This window comes from Kryptolebias marmoratus, linkage group LG20, assembly GCF_001649575.2.
Source record: "Kryptolebias marmoratus isolate JLee-2015 linkage group LG20, ASM164957v2, whole genome shotgun sequence".
In the NCBI taxonomy this organism is placed as follows: Eukaryota; Metazoa; Chordata; class Actinopteri; order Cyprinodontiformes; family Rivulidae; genus Kryptolebias; species Kryptolebias marmoratus.
Window position 1 is genome coordinate 21,707,999 of NC_051449.1, and position 17,326 is coordinate 21,725,324.

General features: G+C 40.3%; 3 protein-coding genes across 3 annotated transcripts in view; 1 reads left to right on the top strand and 2 right to left on the bottom strand.

The window, feature by feature from the left end:
- Window positions 1–7,709, bottom strand: part of zgc:55943 (uncharacterized protein LOC406337 homolog) — a 17,418-nt gene extending 9,709 nt beyond the window's left edge. Inside the window, exons 1-2 of the mRNA XM_017437359.3 lie at window positions 7,411–7,709; window positions 5,586–5,727 (exon numbers count right to left, since the gene is read on the bottom strand). Coding sequence (XP_017292848.1) covers window positions 5,586–5,676 — 91 coding nt within the window. The 5' untranslated portion in view covers window positions 5,677–5,727; window positions 7,411–7,709. The remainder of the gene's footprint in view (window positions 1–5,585; window positions 5,728–7,410) is intronic.
- Window positions 7,710–11,229: 3,520 nt separating this feature from the next.
- Window positions 11,230–14,863, top strand: sec22ba (SEC22 homolog B, vesicle trafficking protein a). The gene is made up of 5 exons (XM_017437360.3): window positions 11,230–11,386; window positions 13,022–13,131; window positions 13,226–13,386; window positions 13,490–13,636; window positions 14,158–14,863. Exons 1-5 carry the CDS (start codon window positions 11,306–11,308, stop codon window positions 14,310–14,312), a joined length of 654 nt encoding a protein of 217 aa, XP_017292849.1. The 5' UTR covers window positions 11,230–11,305; the 3' UTR covers window positions 14,313–14,863.
- Window positions 14,864–16,549: 1,686 nt separating this feature from the next.
- imp3 (IMP U3 small nucleolar ribonucleoprotein 3) overlaps window positions 16,550–17,326 on the bottom strand; it is a 4,539-nt gene continuing 3,762 nt past the window's right edge. Inside the window, exon 7 of the mRNA XM_017437364.3 lies at window positions 16,550–16,592. Within this exon, the coding sequence (XP_017292853.1) occupies window positions 16,566–16,592 (27 nt within the window). The 3' untranslated portion in view covers window positions 16,550–16,565. The remainder of the gene's footprint in view (window positions 16,593–17,326) is intronic.

The following is a 17,326-nucleotide window of genomic DNA, read 5'->3' on the forward strand; positions in this document are numbered from 1 at the left end:
ATGGATGGATGGATGGGTGGATGGATGGATGGAAGGATGATGGATGGATGGATGGATGGATGGATGGATGGATGGATGGATGGATGGACGGACGGATGGATGGATGGATGGATGGGTGGATGGATGGATGGATGGATGGATGGATGGATGGATGGATGGATGGACGGACGGATGGATGGATGGATGGATGATCATCCTCAGTGGGATCACTTCTATAAAAGCAGGAGTTGAATCAGTTTGCTGCTCTGAGCTTACAGGTGTGTGTTCACACAACATGAAGGAGGAAAGACATCAGCCTGGGAGTCCATTAATCTGGGAAAGGTTAAAGGTCATTTCCAAACTATTCCTGGTCCATCATTCCTCAGAGAGGATGATTCCTCACAAGTCGAAAACATTTAAGGCAGCTGCCAATCTTCCCAGGAGTGAACACCACAGTAAATTCATCCAAAGGTCAGACTGTGCAATGCTCAGACAAAATGAAAACAAAAAACAAAAACAAACCCAAGAGCTCCAGCTCAGGCTCTACAAGGCTTCAGTTAGCAGGGAAAGGTTAAAGTTAATCACAGGGCAATTTAAAAAAGCCTGAAGAAGTATGACTTGTTTGGAACAATTCACAGGAGAAAAGGTCTTCCCTCTAATAAATAAATAAATAAATAAATAAATAAATAAATAAATAAATAAATAAATAAATAAATAAAATGTCAGCAAGACTTCGGTTTAATTGAACAACAATGTACTCTGAACACATGAGACCAAAGTTGATATGTTTGGCTATAATTATTGGGGCCTGAATAGGAATGAATAGGAAGAACTAAAGTGCGCGGTGAAGCACTGCACTTCAGCTATAATTATAAATTTTGTTTATTAAATGACGACACGGTGGAATCTGTTGTGTGTTTTTGTACACTTCAAGTTAGATTTGAATATTTTAGAACCAGTTGAACATCAAATCATTTTTTCTTTTATCCTGATACATAAAACCCTTGAACTGAAAGGGAACATGCTTTTTTCCCCATGATTGTATTTATGTTGAGTGAAGAATTATTATATATCTGTAGAAGCCTCTGCAACTATTTTTTTAAAGAGATCTTTGAAAGCTGTCGAAGGAAGCAGGTAATTAGAAAGATCCACACACTTTTTCAATCAGTTATTAAAACAACCAGTCACATGGCAGCAGTTTGATGTTTAAACCAAGACAGATACAGGTCAGCAACATCCATTCATTCAGCAGAGGACAAAGAGGAAAAAAGTGATTTTATTGACTCGGACAGTGACATGATTACCAGCACCAGATGGGCTGGCTTGTGTTTGTGACATCGCACATCTCCAGGGATTTTCACTCCGACCGCCTCTGCTGGAGCTCAGCGAGAAACAAGCCTCATCTGCTCGGAGATGAGCTATTGTTGGGAGGTTAAAGGGGAACGGACAGGCTGGCAGGACTGTGCGGAGAGAGAGCAAAGAAAGCTGAGCATAAACTGGGCGGCTATGGATGAAAAGAACTGAAAGTGTCCTGAACCATCTCTGTTTCTGTCGAGGCTTCAGTTGATAAGACAGGTGTTGGAGTGCATGAATCCATGGGCCTAACTGTGCCAACATGCTTCCAAACCACCTCCATTGTGCCTTTGCCTAAAAGCTCCAGGCCAAAGCGTCCGACTGTCACCACGTAGCGCTCACATTCGTGCAACAATGCTGCTAGGGGTAGGGATTATAATCTATTTTTTAACATGTCGCGATGCAAACATGAACTATTCTGAATCATTTTAAAAATGTCAACAATTGATTCTAATTAATGTTAATAATTTCCTGTACCATTCTGCACAAGGTGGAACTCTGAGGTGAGGAAGTGCAGCGCCTGGGCTGTTTATGGCGTGTACACGGCAGAGAGTGGCTTTTTCTGGTACTTCAGCCTCTACAACGTTAGAGGGGAAAAATGATTCACAAGAGCCACGTTATATGCAAGTTGCGTACATTTTGTTTGACCTGGAGAAAGAATAAAAACTCCTGATTGTTCCTGCCAATGCTAAAGGTAATATCTCACTGAGCTTCAACTGTTGGTGTTTATTTAGCGAGGGAATCTCCAGAGTGTCTTGAAATGTTTCCAGCCTGGTATTATGTGGGAAACAAATGACTGTATACAGGTTATAATCCAGTTTTCCAAGCTGTGAATACAAAAATAGTTCATTATTTTCAAAAACTGGACATGCAAAACACACCAGCACGGCTCACTGGTCACTAACACTCAGTGAGACAGAAACTAAAGATTTGCCTTATTATTATTATTATTATTATTATTATTATTATTATTATTATTATTATTATTATTATTATTATTATTATTATTATTTTATTGTAATTTTGAGTCACCAACTACTTTCCAACAGACACAGCCCAGTAAAATACCACTTTATGTTGTACCCTTTGGAGCCACAATAGAGCATGATCATTTTATGTCGAAGATATGGACAGTCCCACACTCTACCGGGACCAAAAAGTCTTAGAAACACTGAAGAAAGTGGGTCAGATAGTGCTGACATGTGATGCTTAGACATCTACTGCCACAGAATCTTATGGCACTGTGCTCCCTTTGTGTATTTATTTCCCATAATCTTGCAGGAATGAAAACTGCTTTATCCTGCAGTGTAGAGTAAATATTTTGTCCCCTTAGGTCCGAGAGGTTCTAAGCTCAGGATTTTGTTTGAAGTGTGATTATAAAAGCATCAAGATGCATTGATAATCACTGAATCACAGCCCTCTGAATCGTAATCAAATCGTGAGTTGCCTAAAGATTCTCACCACTAATAACACTGTTATCTTCTTCAAATCAACTACTGAACTGGAAGGTGTCATTGTCAAGACTACTCTCTGCAGTTGGCTACTGGACTTTCTGACCAACAGGCCCTCAACAACCATCATTCTGAACACCTGGCATGCCACAAGGTTGTGTCCTGAGCCCCTTCTTCTCCTCTTTCCACCTATGGCTGCAGACCTCGTCATGGTTCTAACGTCATTGTCAAGTTTGCAGATAGCACCACAGTGATTGGCTTTGTCAAACAGAGAGGAGATGAAGCACCTGGCTGGGAGGTACGCTGACAATCACCTGCTCCATAGCACAATCAAGTCCAAAGAACTCATAATGGACTTCAGGAATAAGGCAGATGAAGTGCATAGCTCCATTAATGGGATGGCAGCTGAGCATGTTACCAGCTTTAAGTTCCTCATCATATTAGAGGACCTGTCCTTGACAACCAACATCTCCAGTTTTGTCAAGAAGGTTCACCAGGGTATATTCTTCTCAAGAACACTGACAAAAAAGTCCCACCTCTCCACAGCCATCCTGACGGACTTCTACTGCTGTGTCATCCAGCGCATTCTGACGGGCTGTTTCACAGTCAGATACGGGAACTGTTCTGTGGCAGCCCAGAAAGCATTGCAGAAGATCATAACAACTGCCTAATGTGTCACTGGCACTCCAATTCCTGCCACCGAGGACATCTGGAAAAGGCAATGTTTGCAAAAAGCAGGCAGCAACATCACAGACGCTGTTCATGCAGCTCCTAAACTGTCCTCTTACTCTCTGGGAGGCGTTTCAAAGGTTTACAGTTCAGAATCAACCGGCTCAGTGTGTAATGACAATAAAGTTGATCTGAATCAATCTAAACAAAAGTCCAACAGCCCTGCTGCTGCTTCTGACGAGAGCCCTTGCTACAGACTGGTATCAACCCCTGAATGGACATGGATCATCTTCTGATGAAGATGTCAAAAGGAAAAGTCATCTCACGATGGTAACATCATTATGACAAAGATTTTAAAAGATTTCCCTTCCCTTTATGGACACCAGACACTAGATTCATAAAATTCTGAAGCATCATGACTAATAGTGTGTGTACACACTGAATCATTAATGTGAATGCGCATTTTTCTTGCCAGATTTCTAAAAATGTCCATGCATATGGCTCTCTTTCTCAATGTGAAGATGAATACGCGAGCGTGATTTTCACTTGATAAATGATCTCAACACTCCTCCAGTGAATCATTCGAAAATAAAAACACTGTCTGAGCCCAGACTGAGAAGGCACAAGAAAGGCAACAGTAAAGAAAAGCAATTTTATAAAAACTGACACCGAGGCATTGATCAGTGACAAAAATAATCAGTATGATGCAGTGTCTCAGTTCTGTAATCACAAGAACTGAATGGAAACAAGTAGCAGAACTTTGTAAGCAAAGAACGAATAAAAAAAAAACACCTTGAGTTCACAAAGACAGCATCAGAGCCACACAGATCTAATTCCTCACATGAGTCAACCATCATCTAGTGTCAATGGATCAGTCTGGAGAAACTCGAATGGCTGCAGGTCTCTAAGCACCCACATTTAATCTAGCATATACTAAAAAACTACAAATGGGAAAAAGGTTTTCTCTCATATCAAATAGCAAGCTTTATTTTTTGTCTTTACCCCCACCCCCAATGTATCTTTCAGAGTTGGACTGCTTCAAGAATGTGTATACAAGGCATCACACGAAGAACGGGTGTGGTGTCCATATTTTTTCCCATGATAAATACCAGTTTGTGTACAGCAGAAGACACATTTTCCATGTACAACGCATCAAATCTGCCCCACTCCTGAAATGTGGGATGTGGCAGAGCTGGAGATTAGCAATGGAAATGTTTGAGCGGATGAATCTGCAGAAAGGATTTAATGCCATCAACTCAACGTGAAGCTGAATCTGAATGGACGGCTTCTAAACACTGTGCGAAATCCAGAGACCCTGGAATAAAAATATGCAAATATGTCAAATCTTCTTTTTCAGGAACAAGAAAAGATAACGATAAATGGACTGCACTTATATAGCACTTTTCTAGCCAGCCACTCAAAGTGCTTTAGATCACAGTCTGTCCTCATTTCCCCATCCACACACACATTCATACAGCACTCTACTACACCTTTACAAAGCAAACCTGAATAAATCATTCTTTAGAGAACAGACGGGGTACACATCAGAGGCAATGAGAGGTTCCGTGTCTTGCCCAAGGACACTTTGACATGTGACAGCTGCCAGGAATTAAACCTCCAACTCTCTTATGGGAGAATGACTGCTCTCACCACTGAGCCACAGAAATAAACAAACAAATCAATAAAATGTGAAACCTGAAGACTCAGTAAAACATTCTTTATAGAAAATGACTATATGATGTCTGGAACAAACAGACGTCACAAAATAATCCTTTGTGATGCTTCTCAGGTCTTTACCAACACTGTTCTCAGTTTTATGTTCTGTTTTCACTCATCAGCAAGTCAAACATGTTGATCAAACTGAGGTCAGGTGTTTGACAAAATGTTCCACTTTTACACCTTCAGAAACTTCCTGTCGAGGGTTTTTCTTCTTTTCTTTATCACTGCAATCATCCACTACTGACATCTCAAAAAAGATTGGTTTATTAAGAAAAATAGCTCTGGTCAGTAAACTTTCTAAACTCTTCCTTGACTTGAACACCCTCAAATTAAACCCAAGAGTCTTTGTTTTAAGCAGACTCATAAAACCCCCCCACAAAGTTCCAGAATAAATCTTAACTACAGAGTACTGACCAGGGGTGAGGTCCCCGTTGCTGTGGGCTTTGTTCTGGTCCTCCTCACTGTTGGGCACAGAAGACACCTGCTTTGCAGAGGTGCAGCCCATCTCCTTCTCCTCAGCTGTTCTCCTCCTCAGCCTAAAGCATTGCAGACTCACCTGGAGACAAAGTAAGGTTACATACACAGATCAGCAAACGCAATTATCTCCACTGGCGAGTAAACTGAAGAACATTGATTATCCTGTTACAGTGGCTTCTTACAGAGGATTGGATGTATTGAAAAACAGTGAAAATTCTGCCCTTGATGTTCATGCGTTGGAAGCAAATACAGTAAATGGCCAAGTGATGATTTAATTTATTTGTAAATGTGACTTAAATTAGGATTCAAATTAGGTGCAATCGATTATTTATTATTATTTATTTATTTTAATTGTATTTTTTGTTTAAAAAAGTATTTCAAAAGTGCCTTTTTGAAAAACTGCAGTTGTGGAAATAGCCTCTAAGCCTCTTTTCTGGGGGGAAACCCTGTGTAAGGCTGGCTGTCACACTGCAAAAGTAGGGTTCCTGAATGTTTGAGAAAGACAACAAAGTGTTAAAAGAGTTGACTTGACCTCCAAAAACCTCAGCCAAATAGATCATCTGTGGGATTTGTTGGATAAACATCAATGGAGGAGTCATCTCACAGCTTCCAGGACTAAAAGAATCTGCTTCTGATTGCTGGGTACCAGATACTAGGGCTGTCAGATGCAATTAAACATGTGATTGTGATATTACAATAAAACACTGCAATGACAATAGCAGTTGTGTTAAACCTACGTGTTTAGACATTACAATGTTCACAACAGAGTGGTAATCTTCCAAGTTTGTATATTTCACTTGCAGTTTGTGCCTGCAATGTTTTGGGAATCCTCTGCAACACTGATATCACCGTATCAATTAGGAATGTTTGGAAAGCAAAAAGAAGACAAATAATATTAGTCAAGTAGTCATAATATTATGGCTGGTAACAAGACAAGTAGAAACATTCCCCAGATTGATACATGGAAAAAAAATATTTGTTTTAATAATCAATTAGTCATGAAGGCCCCACCCCGGCATTAAAACCTGTAGGCTTCTCAGTTTATTCCTGAACAGAGGACAAACTGGATGCATGAGCTGGGATGTGTGTAATTACCAAGCTGGGAAAACACCCATCTGAAAGAGCGCATGGTGGTGCCTGCCTGCTGCCCCGCAACAATAAGGCCTTTCATGATGCGAAGATGCCACTGTGGCAAGCCAGCGGCTCATTTTACCACTGAATGGAGGGTTTCTGTGGAGCTCGGAGGATTATTCTGCAGCAAGCCATCCCCTCTGCATGCGGAGCGGACGGAGCTGCAGCATTTTATGGCCAACACCACGGTGTGATCCGTCTCATCCGTGAGTCCAGAGGGGTCCATACACACCCGAAACCCACTGACGGTCCAGCTGAGTCCAGCTGCAGAAAGAATCAGCTGCTTCCGATCCGTCACTATCCTCCCTGCTAACGGATTTGACTGGTGCATAATAAAAGCTGCTGCTGCATCCTGCAAAACAGAGCAGCTTCACTGCGTATTTCCATGCAGCTGAGAGCAGGCTGTTACATTACTCTTTAACACTGCAACATGTCAACCATCTGCTCATTTGCCAGCATTTCTAGGGAGCTTGAGGGGGGGGCTCAAACGATCCAGGCTTGTACAGCAACAATATGAAAAGATGCTAAAACAGTCGCCATTCCACCCCAATACCGAGACAATATCACACAAGCGCAATAACACAAAAAGTTTTAAAAAAGAAGAAGAGCGGAACAATTAAGGCAGCATTACCTTTCAGGAGAATCCATGGTTCGGGGATCCTTCCTCTGCTCTCAGTCCAGACGGAGGTCCCGCTCAGACAGTCTCTGAACGTCTCCGCTCGACCAGCAGCGCCGTGACGTCTGTCTGATGTCTGCTCCGACTGCACGAGCTCACGGCTTCATACTCTGTCAAAGAAATCGCCAGGAAGCCAAGAACTGATCCAGAGGCTAAAATTGTTTCCAAAATATAAAATCTAAGGTTTTGTTTATTTCAGAAAACAAATCGTATATATTTATAACGTACAACAGTTCAGTCGGACCTAATTCATCGGCGCACCGTACACTTCCGCCCAACGCAAAGCCCCGCCCCCAACTGTTGTGATTGGACAAGAGTTTGTTGCCCGTTTGTTTTTAGCTGCTCCTGCTAGCTCTGGTGCTAACTTGTAAAACATAAAAAGTTGACAAAAATACAACGTCAATCGCTTTAAACGAGCAAAAGTAACACTAAGGGCTTTTTATTTTTCTCTGCTACGTTAAAAAAATTATCCTAAATAATTATCCTGTTATTAACCTAAAATCAATGAAAAAGAAACCTTTTACCTTTTTAGTATTCTGCTCTGTTTTACGTGATAATTTTATTCTATTGCAGTATTTACTGAACTGACTGTAACTATATTCTTGTACGTTCACTTGAAACGTGTCTCTCTTGAGAATGAAACCTCATATCTATGAGATAACCTGTGTAATAAAGATGAAACAAAAAACTTAACAATACATAGATATTACATATTACATTGGGGTTTGTTTTTCTTGTTTTGTTTCTTGTCTAGTAATTATACGCACGCATATATATGTGTATTATTATTTAAGTATGAATTACAACTCCAGGCAAAATTTTGGAATCACCACTCTAAGAGGATGTTTGCCCATTGGTTTTAGATCAAGTAAAGGAAATAAAATATGGACTCACTGTAATCTGCAGTTCTAAAACAAACACTTTCGTTAGATTAAATTTGCTAGTTAGTCTTAAGTTTAAAAAAAGAGCTCTCACAGCTTGGAGAGCTGCTGCTCAAAGCAGATTGACATGAATCATGGCTCCAACTCCAGAGATGTCAGCTGAAACAAAGGAGAGGATCATGAAACTTCTTCAAAAAGGTAAATCATCACAGATTGTTACAAAAGATGTTGGTTGTTTCCAGTCAGCTGGGTCTAAAATCTTGACCAAGTTCAAACAAAATGAGAAGGTTGGAAAAGTGAAGCAGACTGATCGACTAAGGAAGACATCAGAGTGTCAAGATAGAAAACTTAAGGTCTTGAAAACAGAAAATACAAAGAAAACAAATAAGAAACAAGTGGGGTCAATGTCTGTGACCAAACTGTTAGAAATCACCTAAAAGAAATGTGATTTACATCCAGAGAAGTCAAATAAAACCATCATTACCTCCCAAACAGAAAAGAAGAAGGAAAGCAGGCATGGACTGTGGGGGACTGGATGAAAGTGTCGGGTCAGGTAAAGACACGGGGCAGACAGGAGTCCTTACATCTTCAATAAATGCCCAAGTCTACAGTAAAAGTTTGGACACTTTTCTTATTCTGTCAGTTGAAAGGATGCTTGGTGATGAGGACTTCATTTTTCAAGGTGATAATGCATCCTACCATTGCTGTCATTATTTATTAAAATCAAAATGCAGAAGCAGTATGGGGGAAAATGACACTTTTCTTTCCTTTTTTTTTTTAGCTCAGAGCTACTAATCACATGCATATATTGATTCATTGAAAAGCAGGAGTTTTGTCAGTTTGCTGCTCTGGAGCTACAAGTGTGCGTTAACAAAACACTAAGAAGGAAAGACATCAGCAATGACATTAGAAAAGCAACTGTTGCTGCCCATCAATCTGATGAGGGTAAAAGGTAATTTCAGAACTTTTTAGTCCATCATTCTACAGAAAGGAAGATTCCTCACAAGTCGAAAACATTTAAGACAGCTGCTAGTCTTCCCAGGAGAAGGTATCTCAGAAAATATACCCCAAGGTCAGAAAGTGCAATTCTTAGAGGAATGACAAAAGAAAACAACAACAACAACAAAACAGCTTAATCTCAGACTGTACAGGCTTCATGAGGCAGGTTAAAGGTTGAAGTTCATGACAGAACAAACAGAAAAAGACTGAACAAGTATGGTTTGCTTGGAAGGAAGTTTGGACCAAACTGGGTCATGATGCAACAGAACAATGATCCTAAACACAGCAGCTAATCTACAACAGAACGACTCAAAAAAAAAAAAATCCAGATGGTGTAATGGTCCAGTTAAAGTTTGGTCCTTAAATAGATTTAAATGCTGTAGAGGGACCATAGGACATGTTGAATAAATGCAAATCTCAAACCAAAGCAACATTGTGAAGTTGCTTCGGTCTCTAAGGTTGGCAGTAAAGCTAATTCTGATTTAGATCTTAGTCAGCATCTGTGGGATGTACTGGATGAACAAGTCAGATCTATGGGGGAGTCATCTCACATCTTCCAAGACTTATCAGAATCTGTACTGATGTCTTAATACCAGATATCACTACAGATCTTATTGATGGCTTTATTTGGTTAAGACCTACTTACTAGTATTCAAGTGGTCATAATATTATGGCTGGTAGGTGTAGAATTCAGAGTGACATTTTTGGCAAAAAAGTTGCAGAAAACATGTTTCTAGACATTTTTTTGTTATATTTTTGCTTATATTTGCTTACTCCATCCATCCATTCATCTATTTTCTTTTACCCACTTCTCCTTTCCGGGTTGCAGTATTTGCTTACTGATATCACTAAGGAGTCACAAACTGAGAGTCAGAAACATAAAGTAGTTTTAATTTGGTAAGTAGAACCATTCCTCTGATGACTGCATGAAAATAAAAAGGTTTTATAGTCAATTAATTATGAAGACCCCACCCAGTTATAGTGCCTATAAAAAATATGAGATGTTTTATGCTTTTAATACTGTCATAAATCAAGTATGGTCAATATAAATTAGCATTTTGGACAAAAAAGAAATAAAAGAAATAAACCTTCTTCAATTTCAAAGTGAAAACAAATTTCTATAGAGTAATACAAATTAATTAAAAATATATGGTGCAAAATAGGTGACTGCTGAAGCCCTTGTAACTTCAGGTCTAGTTGACCCGAAAGCCCATGGAAGGGTTGCATATTCACCCCCTTTAAAGTGACTGTCCTAATTCAACTAAGAGAAAAGATCTTTGAAAAGTACAAGTCAGGGGATGGATACAAAAGGATTTCCAAGGCCCTAAACATCCCCAGGAGTTCAGTTAAGTCCATCAAGAAATGGAAGGAATATGGAACATGTGTAAATCTACCAAGAGCAGGCCGTCCTCACAAACTGAGTGACAGTGAAGAAGGAGAACAGTGAGAGAGACCACCAAGATCCCTGGGAGCTCTCTGAGGGAGGGAGGTGAGATGGAGAGACTGTAACAACTGTTGACTGGGTTCCTCTTCTTCTTGTAGGGTTTATTGTCAGTTGGCAAAAAAAACTGAAGGTGTGCATTACCATTCCAACTGGTGTGAAGTGTGGTTCTCTTTGGATTATTTTCTAACTGTATGTATATATGTACTAAATAATTAAATCTGTACACCAGGTTCTTCACCAGTCTGAGTGGCAAAGAGAACGCCTCTGTTGAAGAGAACTCGGTTTAAATCTTGACTAGAGTTTGCCAAACGGCATATGGAAGGCTCCATGGTCAAGTGTTTTTCGACACCCGGCCCTAGTCCAGATTTGAGCAAGAAGTTTGTGTGTTTCTGTAGTTCAGTCAGTCGGACCTAATTCAGCGGCGCACCGCACACTTCCGCCCAGCCCCTTCCTACCGCATCATCTGAATAAACACCGCGGGGTTTCCGGTAGAGCCGTCAGCTGCTGGCTGCTGTCCTGCTTCAGGATGATCCTCCTAACTATGATCGGCCGAGTTTCTGACGGGCTGCTGCTGGTTGCGTCCACAGTAAGGGATGAAGATGAGCAAGTATGTATGAAACCAAACCAAACCAACCCACTCACAAGCTGACATGAACTTATGAACTGTGACTTCCTGTTTGTTTCTCGGTGATTTGAACTCATAAGTTTAGAGAAACAGACACGCAGTACTAATTTATTAACAACTAACTTAATAAAAACTTTAAAAAGTGCAATTTAAAACAGCAATTGGAGTTAAACAGAAAGTTCAACATAGAATGGCAAACTCGAATCAAGTCTTTTGTGGTTTAAGCCTTTCATGTGACACCTAATTTGCTTATCTGTAGAAACTTTTACAATGAATAGGAAAACTTTAAACCCAGCCATAGTGGTGAAAACAGCATCTTTTCCTCAAGAATGGTAGTACCAGGTAAGCCCAAGGTGAGGCGGGGCTCCAGGCAAAGTATTTTCACCCTAAAAGATCATTTTTGGGGAGCTCTAAATTGCAGCACTTTCATATTTCTTTAGTTTTAACTCCATGTGTGTTGGCACTTCTGTAATAAACTGTCAATTGGAATTATTTATTATTAAATTTATTATTATTATTAAAATTAAAAAATGGCAGCAATAGCAAAGAATCATGTTTCACTAAATGTAAAACTATAAAAAACAGATATGGAAATCTGTTTCATCAGTTCTATATTCTATATTCTTCAGATCTCTCAAAATCACTGTTGAAGGGTTATAAACAAATAAGTAGCTACCTGTTGTAGATCTTTGAATGGACTGGAGAAATGGTTCATTTTCTGACAGAACTGATGAACCAGGCTAGTGCAAGCAGGGCCAGTACTAATGTGGATTGCTGCCATCTTCAGACAGCTCCAATCTCAACATTTTTTTGTTCCTGCCATTTGACAGCACTTACAATGACTACAAGACCAGGAGACCGTGATACCTCACCCAGACTAGGCATACTGGAGCAGAGAGGCACGCTGGTGTGAACCTGGTGATCGGGCTTTTTCCTAACATGGTCCATTGTCGCAATGTTAAACAATGATATCACACATCAGAAGTGTTTCTAATATTGTGTAGCCCTACTACCAAACAGGACCTTTAGTCAGTCTCAAAGCGATCCTGGCACACTTTCAGGAGCCTTAGGTGGGGGAAACTCTGCTTCGCCAACACTGTTTACAGCTCGGATGGGGTGCTGTTGACCTTAGCTGTGGCCGTAGATTGAATACTTTGAGGGTCTCCTCAGCCCGACTGATACACTTTCAAAGCTGAGACCAGGGAGCCTCAAAACACCAGACTGACTAATGGGAAATGTACTCAACACACCTCCAGAAAAACAGGTTTTGGAAGCCAGAAGCTTTACATGAGCCACCTGTCGATTAGCACCAAAAAACCAGAAACTTCACCTCTTAGTCACATAATTCCCAAAATTTCCAACCCAATCGCTGCTATACCTGCAATTAAACACAAATTTATTTTCAAAAGTAAAACAAGTAGTGGATTGGGACTTTAAAGTTGTAAAATTTAAGGTATAACTACCTTGACTTTGTACTTCAGTATAAGAGGAAGTGAACTTGGTTATGTCCTGCTACTTCAATACAAAAACATCATACGGGCTCCGGACCATTTGCACCAAAGTACAGTTAATTTATGGACACTGAACTAAGATTCTGCTTTTACTTCTTTCTGTCAGTCAGGAAAAGACCTCCAGCGGTACCAGAATCAGGCCAAGAAGCTGTTCCGCAAACTGAATCCTCAAAGTCCAGACCGCTGCACGCTAGAGGCAGGAGACATGAAGTTCCAGTAAGATGAGAGAAGAGTTGCTCAACTAACGCATGTCCCTGAAGAAAAAATCCAACTTAAAACAGAATTCCTTATTTTTTGTTCGTCTTTTCAGTTTGTTAATAGCTGAGGGTGTATGTTACGTGTGCCTCTGTGAGCCCTCTTTTCCTAAAAGGTTTGCTTTTGCATACCTAGAAGATCTGCACAGTAAGTTCTATGACCAGTATGGAAGAAGAGTGCCCACAGTAACAAGGCCGTACCCCTTCATGGAGTTTGGTAAGGCTGCCCTTCTTTTTCCGGTCTGATTAAAAACATTTGTGCTCCTAAAAAAGTCAAATAAATTAAAATGTATATAAAAATGACTGCTATGTTCTTCCAGACACACTCCTTCAGAAAACCCAGAAGCATTATAGTGACAGCAGGACTCAGAGGAACTTGATCAGCGTCAACTCAGAGCTGCTGGACATCCAGACGATTATGGTGGCAAATATCACAGAAGTTCTTCAAAGAGGAGAAGCCCTTTCTGGTAAGGCCTAGCATTGCTTGAAGGAACGCATACGGCCCGCCGCTTTTCGTGGCAGAGTTTAAGATAATCTAAGATCACCTTGTGATGAGAAGGGACGGAGTTGTAGCCAATCAAATGATGTTATGTGCGATATTGTGAGATCTCATGAGAGGTGCACAGAGTGTGTGTTAAGGATGACTTTCAGGTACTATCATATCAACGTTAGCTCTATATTTGTAAAATCCACCTATTTGGTGTTAGCTTTGGTCAACTGTGTGGTGGCCATCTTGCATTTGGTTGACTTCAAAAGTTAATTAGTTGTAGATGTCCATCCAGTGATTACTTTCTGTGAGTTTTATAAAAATCCAATAAGTTGCTCGTGAAATATTTTGCTAACGCTACAAACACACAGAGAGACTCAAGCAAAAACATTATCGCTGCTGAAAGATTCTCTTCAGTCTTTGCTCTGCTTGTGGGGACATTAACTCCTGTTTTCAGTCTGTGACATAACTAGATCTTCATGTTTGCACTTTCTTCCTCAGCTCTGAACGATAAGGCCAACAATCTGTCCAGCTTGTCCAGAAAATACAAGACCGACGCCAAACTTCTCAACATCCGCTCCACCTACGCTAAGGTGGCCGCTGTGGCCGTGTTCTTCATCACAGTCATCTTCTATCTGCGGTTTTGGTGGTTTTGATGGGTGCAAAGATGAGGTCTTTGATCTGAAGAAAACATCTCTCTTCTATGAGCATTTCACCCGATTCTGTTACACTTGAAGGCTTCTTTTTCTGTTCTGTTTTAGCTTTGGGTTCACATGTTTATTCTGTTTAAGCTGAGCTGCAGGTGGGGCTTTAATTGTAGGGACACAAATGTGAGTGAGCTTTTTTGTTGAGGAAAACTTATGTTTACATACTGGGTCAAAGGCTTCTCAGAGTTTCAGCATAAAGGAGCCAAAGTCTTAATACTGTGATGAATATAGTCTTTATTGTTTACAGTTGTAGAAAAGTCTTACTGACAAGATTAAACTTTTACCAAATGTTCAGATTCTTCTTTGTATAATTTACAGTAATACATAGTATGAGAAGGATGGTCCTTTTAACCATATTAGTGACATCCACACAGTTCTGTAGAACTAAATCAAACAGAATATAACACAGAAAAACAGGAACAATTACTCTACTTACAGAGGCAAATACATTTGTACCCTTTTGTTATTGAAAGAAAATCCCACAATCGTCTCTGAAACAACTTGAAACTGAAAAAAAGCAATAAGGGGAAAAATACTAAAAACATCTAATAAAAATCAGTCTTTGCTTTTAAATTATGGTTCAACAGAATTATTAAAAAAAACTAATTAATGAATCTAGTGTTGACAAAAAAGATGGTACTCCTGTAAGAGATTGAAACTAATTTGTCTCAGGGACATGTTTAACTCAGGTGTGTTCAGGTGTCTTCAGTCCTGTAATCAGTCAGTCTGCCTGTTTAAAGAGTGAAAGTAGTCACAGGGCTGTTTGGTATCATGGTGTGTACCACACTGAACATGGAGCACAGAAAGCTGAGGACAGAGTTGTCTCAGGAGCTTAGAAAGACAATGATGGACATCATGTTAAAGGTAAAGACTATAAGACCGTCTCCAAGCAGCTGGATGTTCCTGAGACTACAGCTGCTCAGATTATTCAGAAGGTTAAGGTCCACAGGACTGGAGACAACCTCCCTGGACGTGTCCACAAGAGGAAAACTGATGAGAAATTAAAGAGACAAATAATATAAATGGTAACTAAAGAGCTCAGAGCAACTTGAAGGTCAAAGGTCATCAGTGTCAAATCACACCATCAGTCTGAGACAAAGTGGACTGAATGGAAGATAACTGAGGAGGACAGCAAATCATAAAAAAGGCATTTTGAGAAGTCATAAAGCTTCTGGGAGAATGTCAACAGCAAGTCCCGTCAGCTCTGTGTTCACAGAGTCAAACATGAAACAAAGAAAAGAACCTGTACCTACAGAGAAACATGGAGGAGGCTCGGTTCTGTTCTGGGGCTGCTTTGCTGCATCTGACACAGGGGGTCCTGAATCTGTTCAGGGTCCAATGAAATCTCAAGACTATCAAACATTCAGGAGCTAAATGTTCTGCTCAGAGTCAGAAAGTTTGGTCTCAGTCACAGATCATGGGTCCTCCAACAGGAGAATGACCCAAAACACAAACCTAAAAACACCAAGAATGGATCAGAACCAAACATTGGACTGTTCTGAAGTGTCCTTCTGAGCCCTGATCTTAATCCTGTTGAACATCTGTGGAAGGAGCTGAAACCTTCAAACCTGAGACAGATGGAGCAGTTTGTTCAGGAGGAGTGGACCAAAATACCTGTGGACAGCTGAAGACGTCTCAGAGAGAGGGACACAAATCACCTGACTGCAGGGATTGTTTCAGAAGTTTGGGCAACAAAATATTAAGTTGAAATAAATCTGTTGAACCAAAATTCGAAAGAAATCACTTTTTCTTTTTATGATTTTTGTCGATCCAAGTTATTTCTGTGACCTTTCAGGGGTTTTCTTTCTTTATCAAAAGAGACCATCATATTTTTTCCTACATCTCAGCTGCTCTTTATAAAAAAAAATGTGATGATGTGGAGTCATTGTTAATAAAAAGCATCCAGGACTCCACACTGTGCAGCTAGAAGTTAAATATATACTGACATGCAGCATGAAACTTAGACTTATGTTGCCAAACCAGATTTCCTTTACTAAAAACAAACTCCTTCTTTTCTGTCTTTAGTTTAATAAAGCTTAGCCAATACTTCTCACAACGTGATGCCATGTAAAGGTAGATAAACAGCATTTTTAGTTTAGAAGAATGTGAAAGTGTCTTTTTCTCCAATCTGAAGGCAGTTTCAAGCAAATGACTCCTGAGTTGTACTCTTCACACAGCAGTTTTCGATCCTTTCATCCAGACTTAGGCCACCAGGTCAAAATCATCCCTCTGCAACAGAAACACAGATGTCATTCACATCACATCATAATCACACTTTAGTCTAGCAACAAAAACTCATCTAAATGCAGAATCTAGAAAACTGGAAAACTGTCCTTCCTGCCTTTATAGAGGTGAATATTATCCTGAACGTCCAGGCTTAAACCTCATTGAAATGCTGTGACGGGACCTTAAAAGAGCTGTGCAGAATCAGCGTCAGTTTCATTTAACATAGTTCCTACATAAAATACATTCCTGCAGTTTTTTTGCAAGCAGCAGTTAGCTGTAGGACTTCTGGCAGGAATTTCTGCTAAAATAACTATGTAATTCAAAACTGACAGTGATGTAAAATGATTATAAAATAGTGTTTGCATGAGCTGCTTTGAAACGGGAAAATTTGCAGTTGTTTGCTGGAAATGAGTCTCTGCCTCAAGTGGAGGAGCTCTGGGAAAGTATCTGGGAGTCATGAGTGATGGTCGGATGGAGCGGGAGATCGGGGCCTCATCCTCAGTGAAAAGGGTGTTGCTTCGATCGGTCATGGTGAAGAAAGAGTTGAGTCGAAGGGCAAAGCTCTTGATTTACTGGTCCATCGATGTTCCAACGCTCACCTATAGTCATGAGGTTTGGATTATGACTGAAAGAACAAGATCCCGGATACAAGCGGATGTCTGCGTTTCCCTGCTGGACCTGTTGCCTCCGTGAACCAACCATGGATAAGTGATTGGTGGGTGGGGCTGGGTGGGGTG

Excerpts from the sequence above, each read along its gene's own strand:
- sec22ba (XM_017437360.3), top strand. The coding sequence starts at position 11,306 with ATGATCCTCCTAACTATGATCGGCCGAGTTTCTGACGGGCTGCTGCTG. Across the intron at positions 13,132-13,225 it reads GCAGGAGACATGAAGTTCCA|TTTGTTAATAGCTGAGGGTG; the intron begins GTAAGATGAGAG and ends TCGTCTTTTCAG. Across the intron at positions 13,637-14,157 it reads AAGAGGAGAAGCCCTTTCTG|CTCTGAACGATAAGGCCAAC; the intron begins GTAAGGCCTAGC and ends TTTCTTCCTCAG.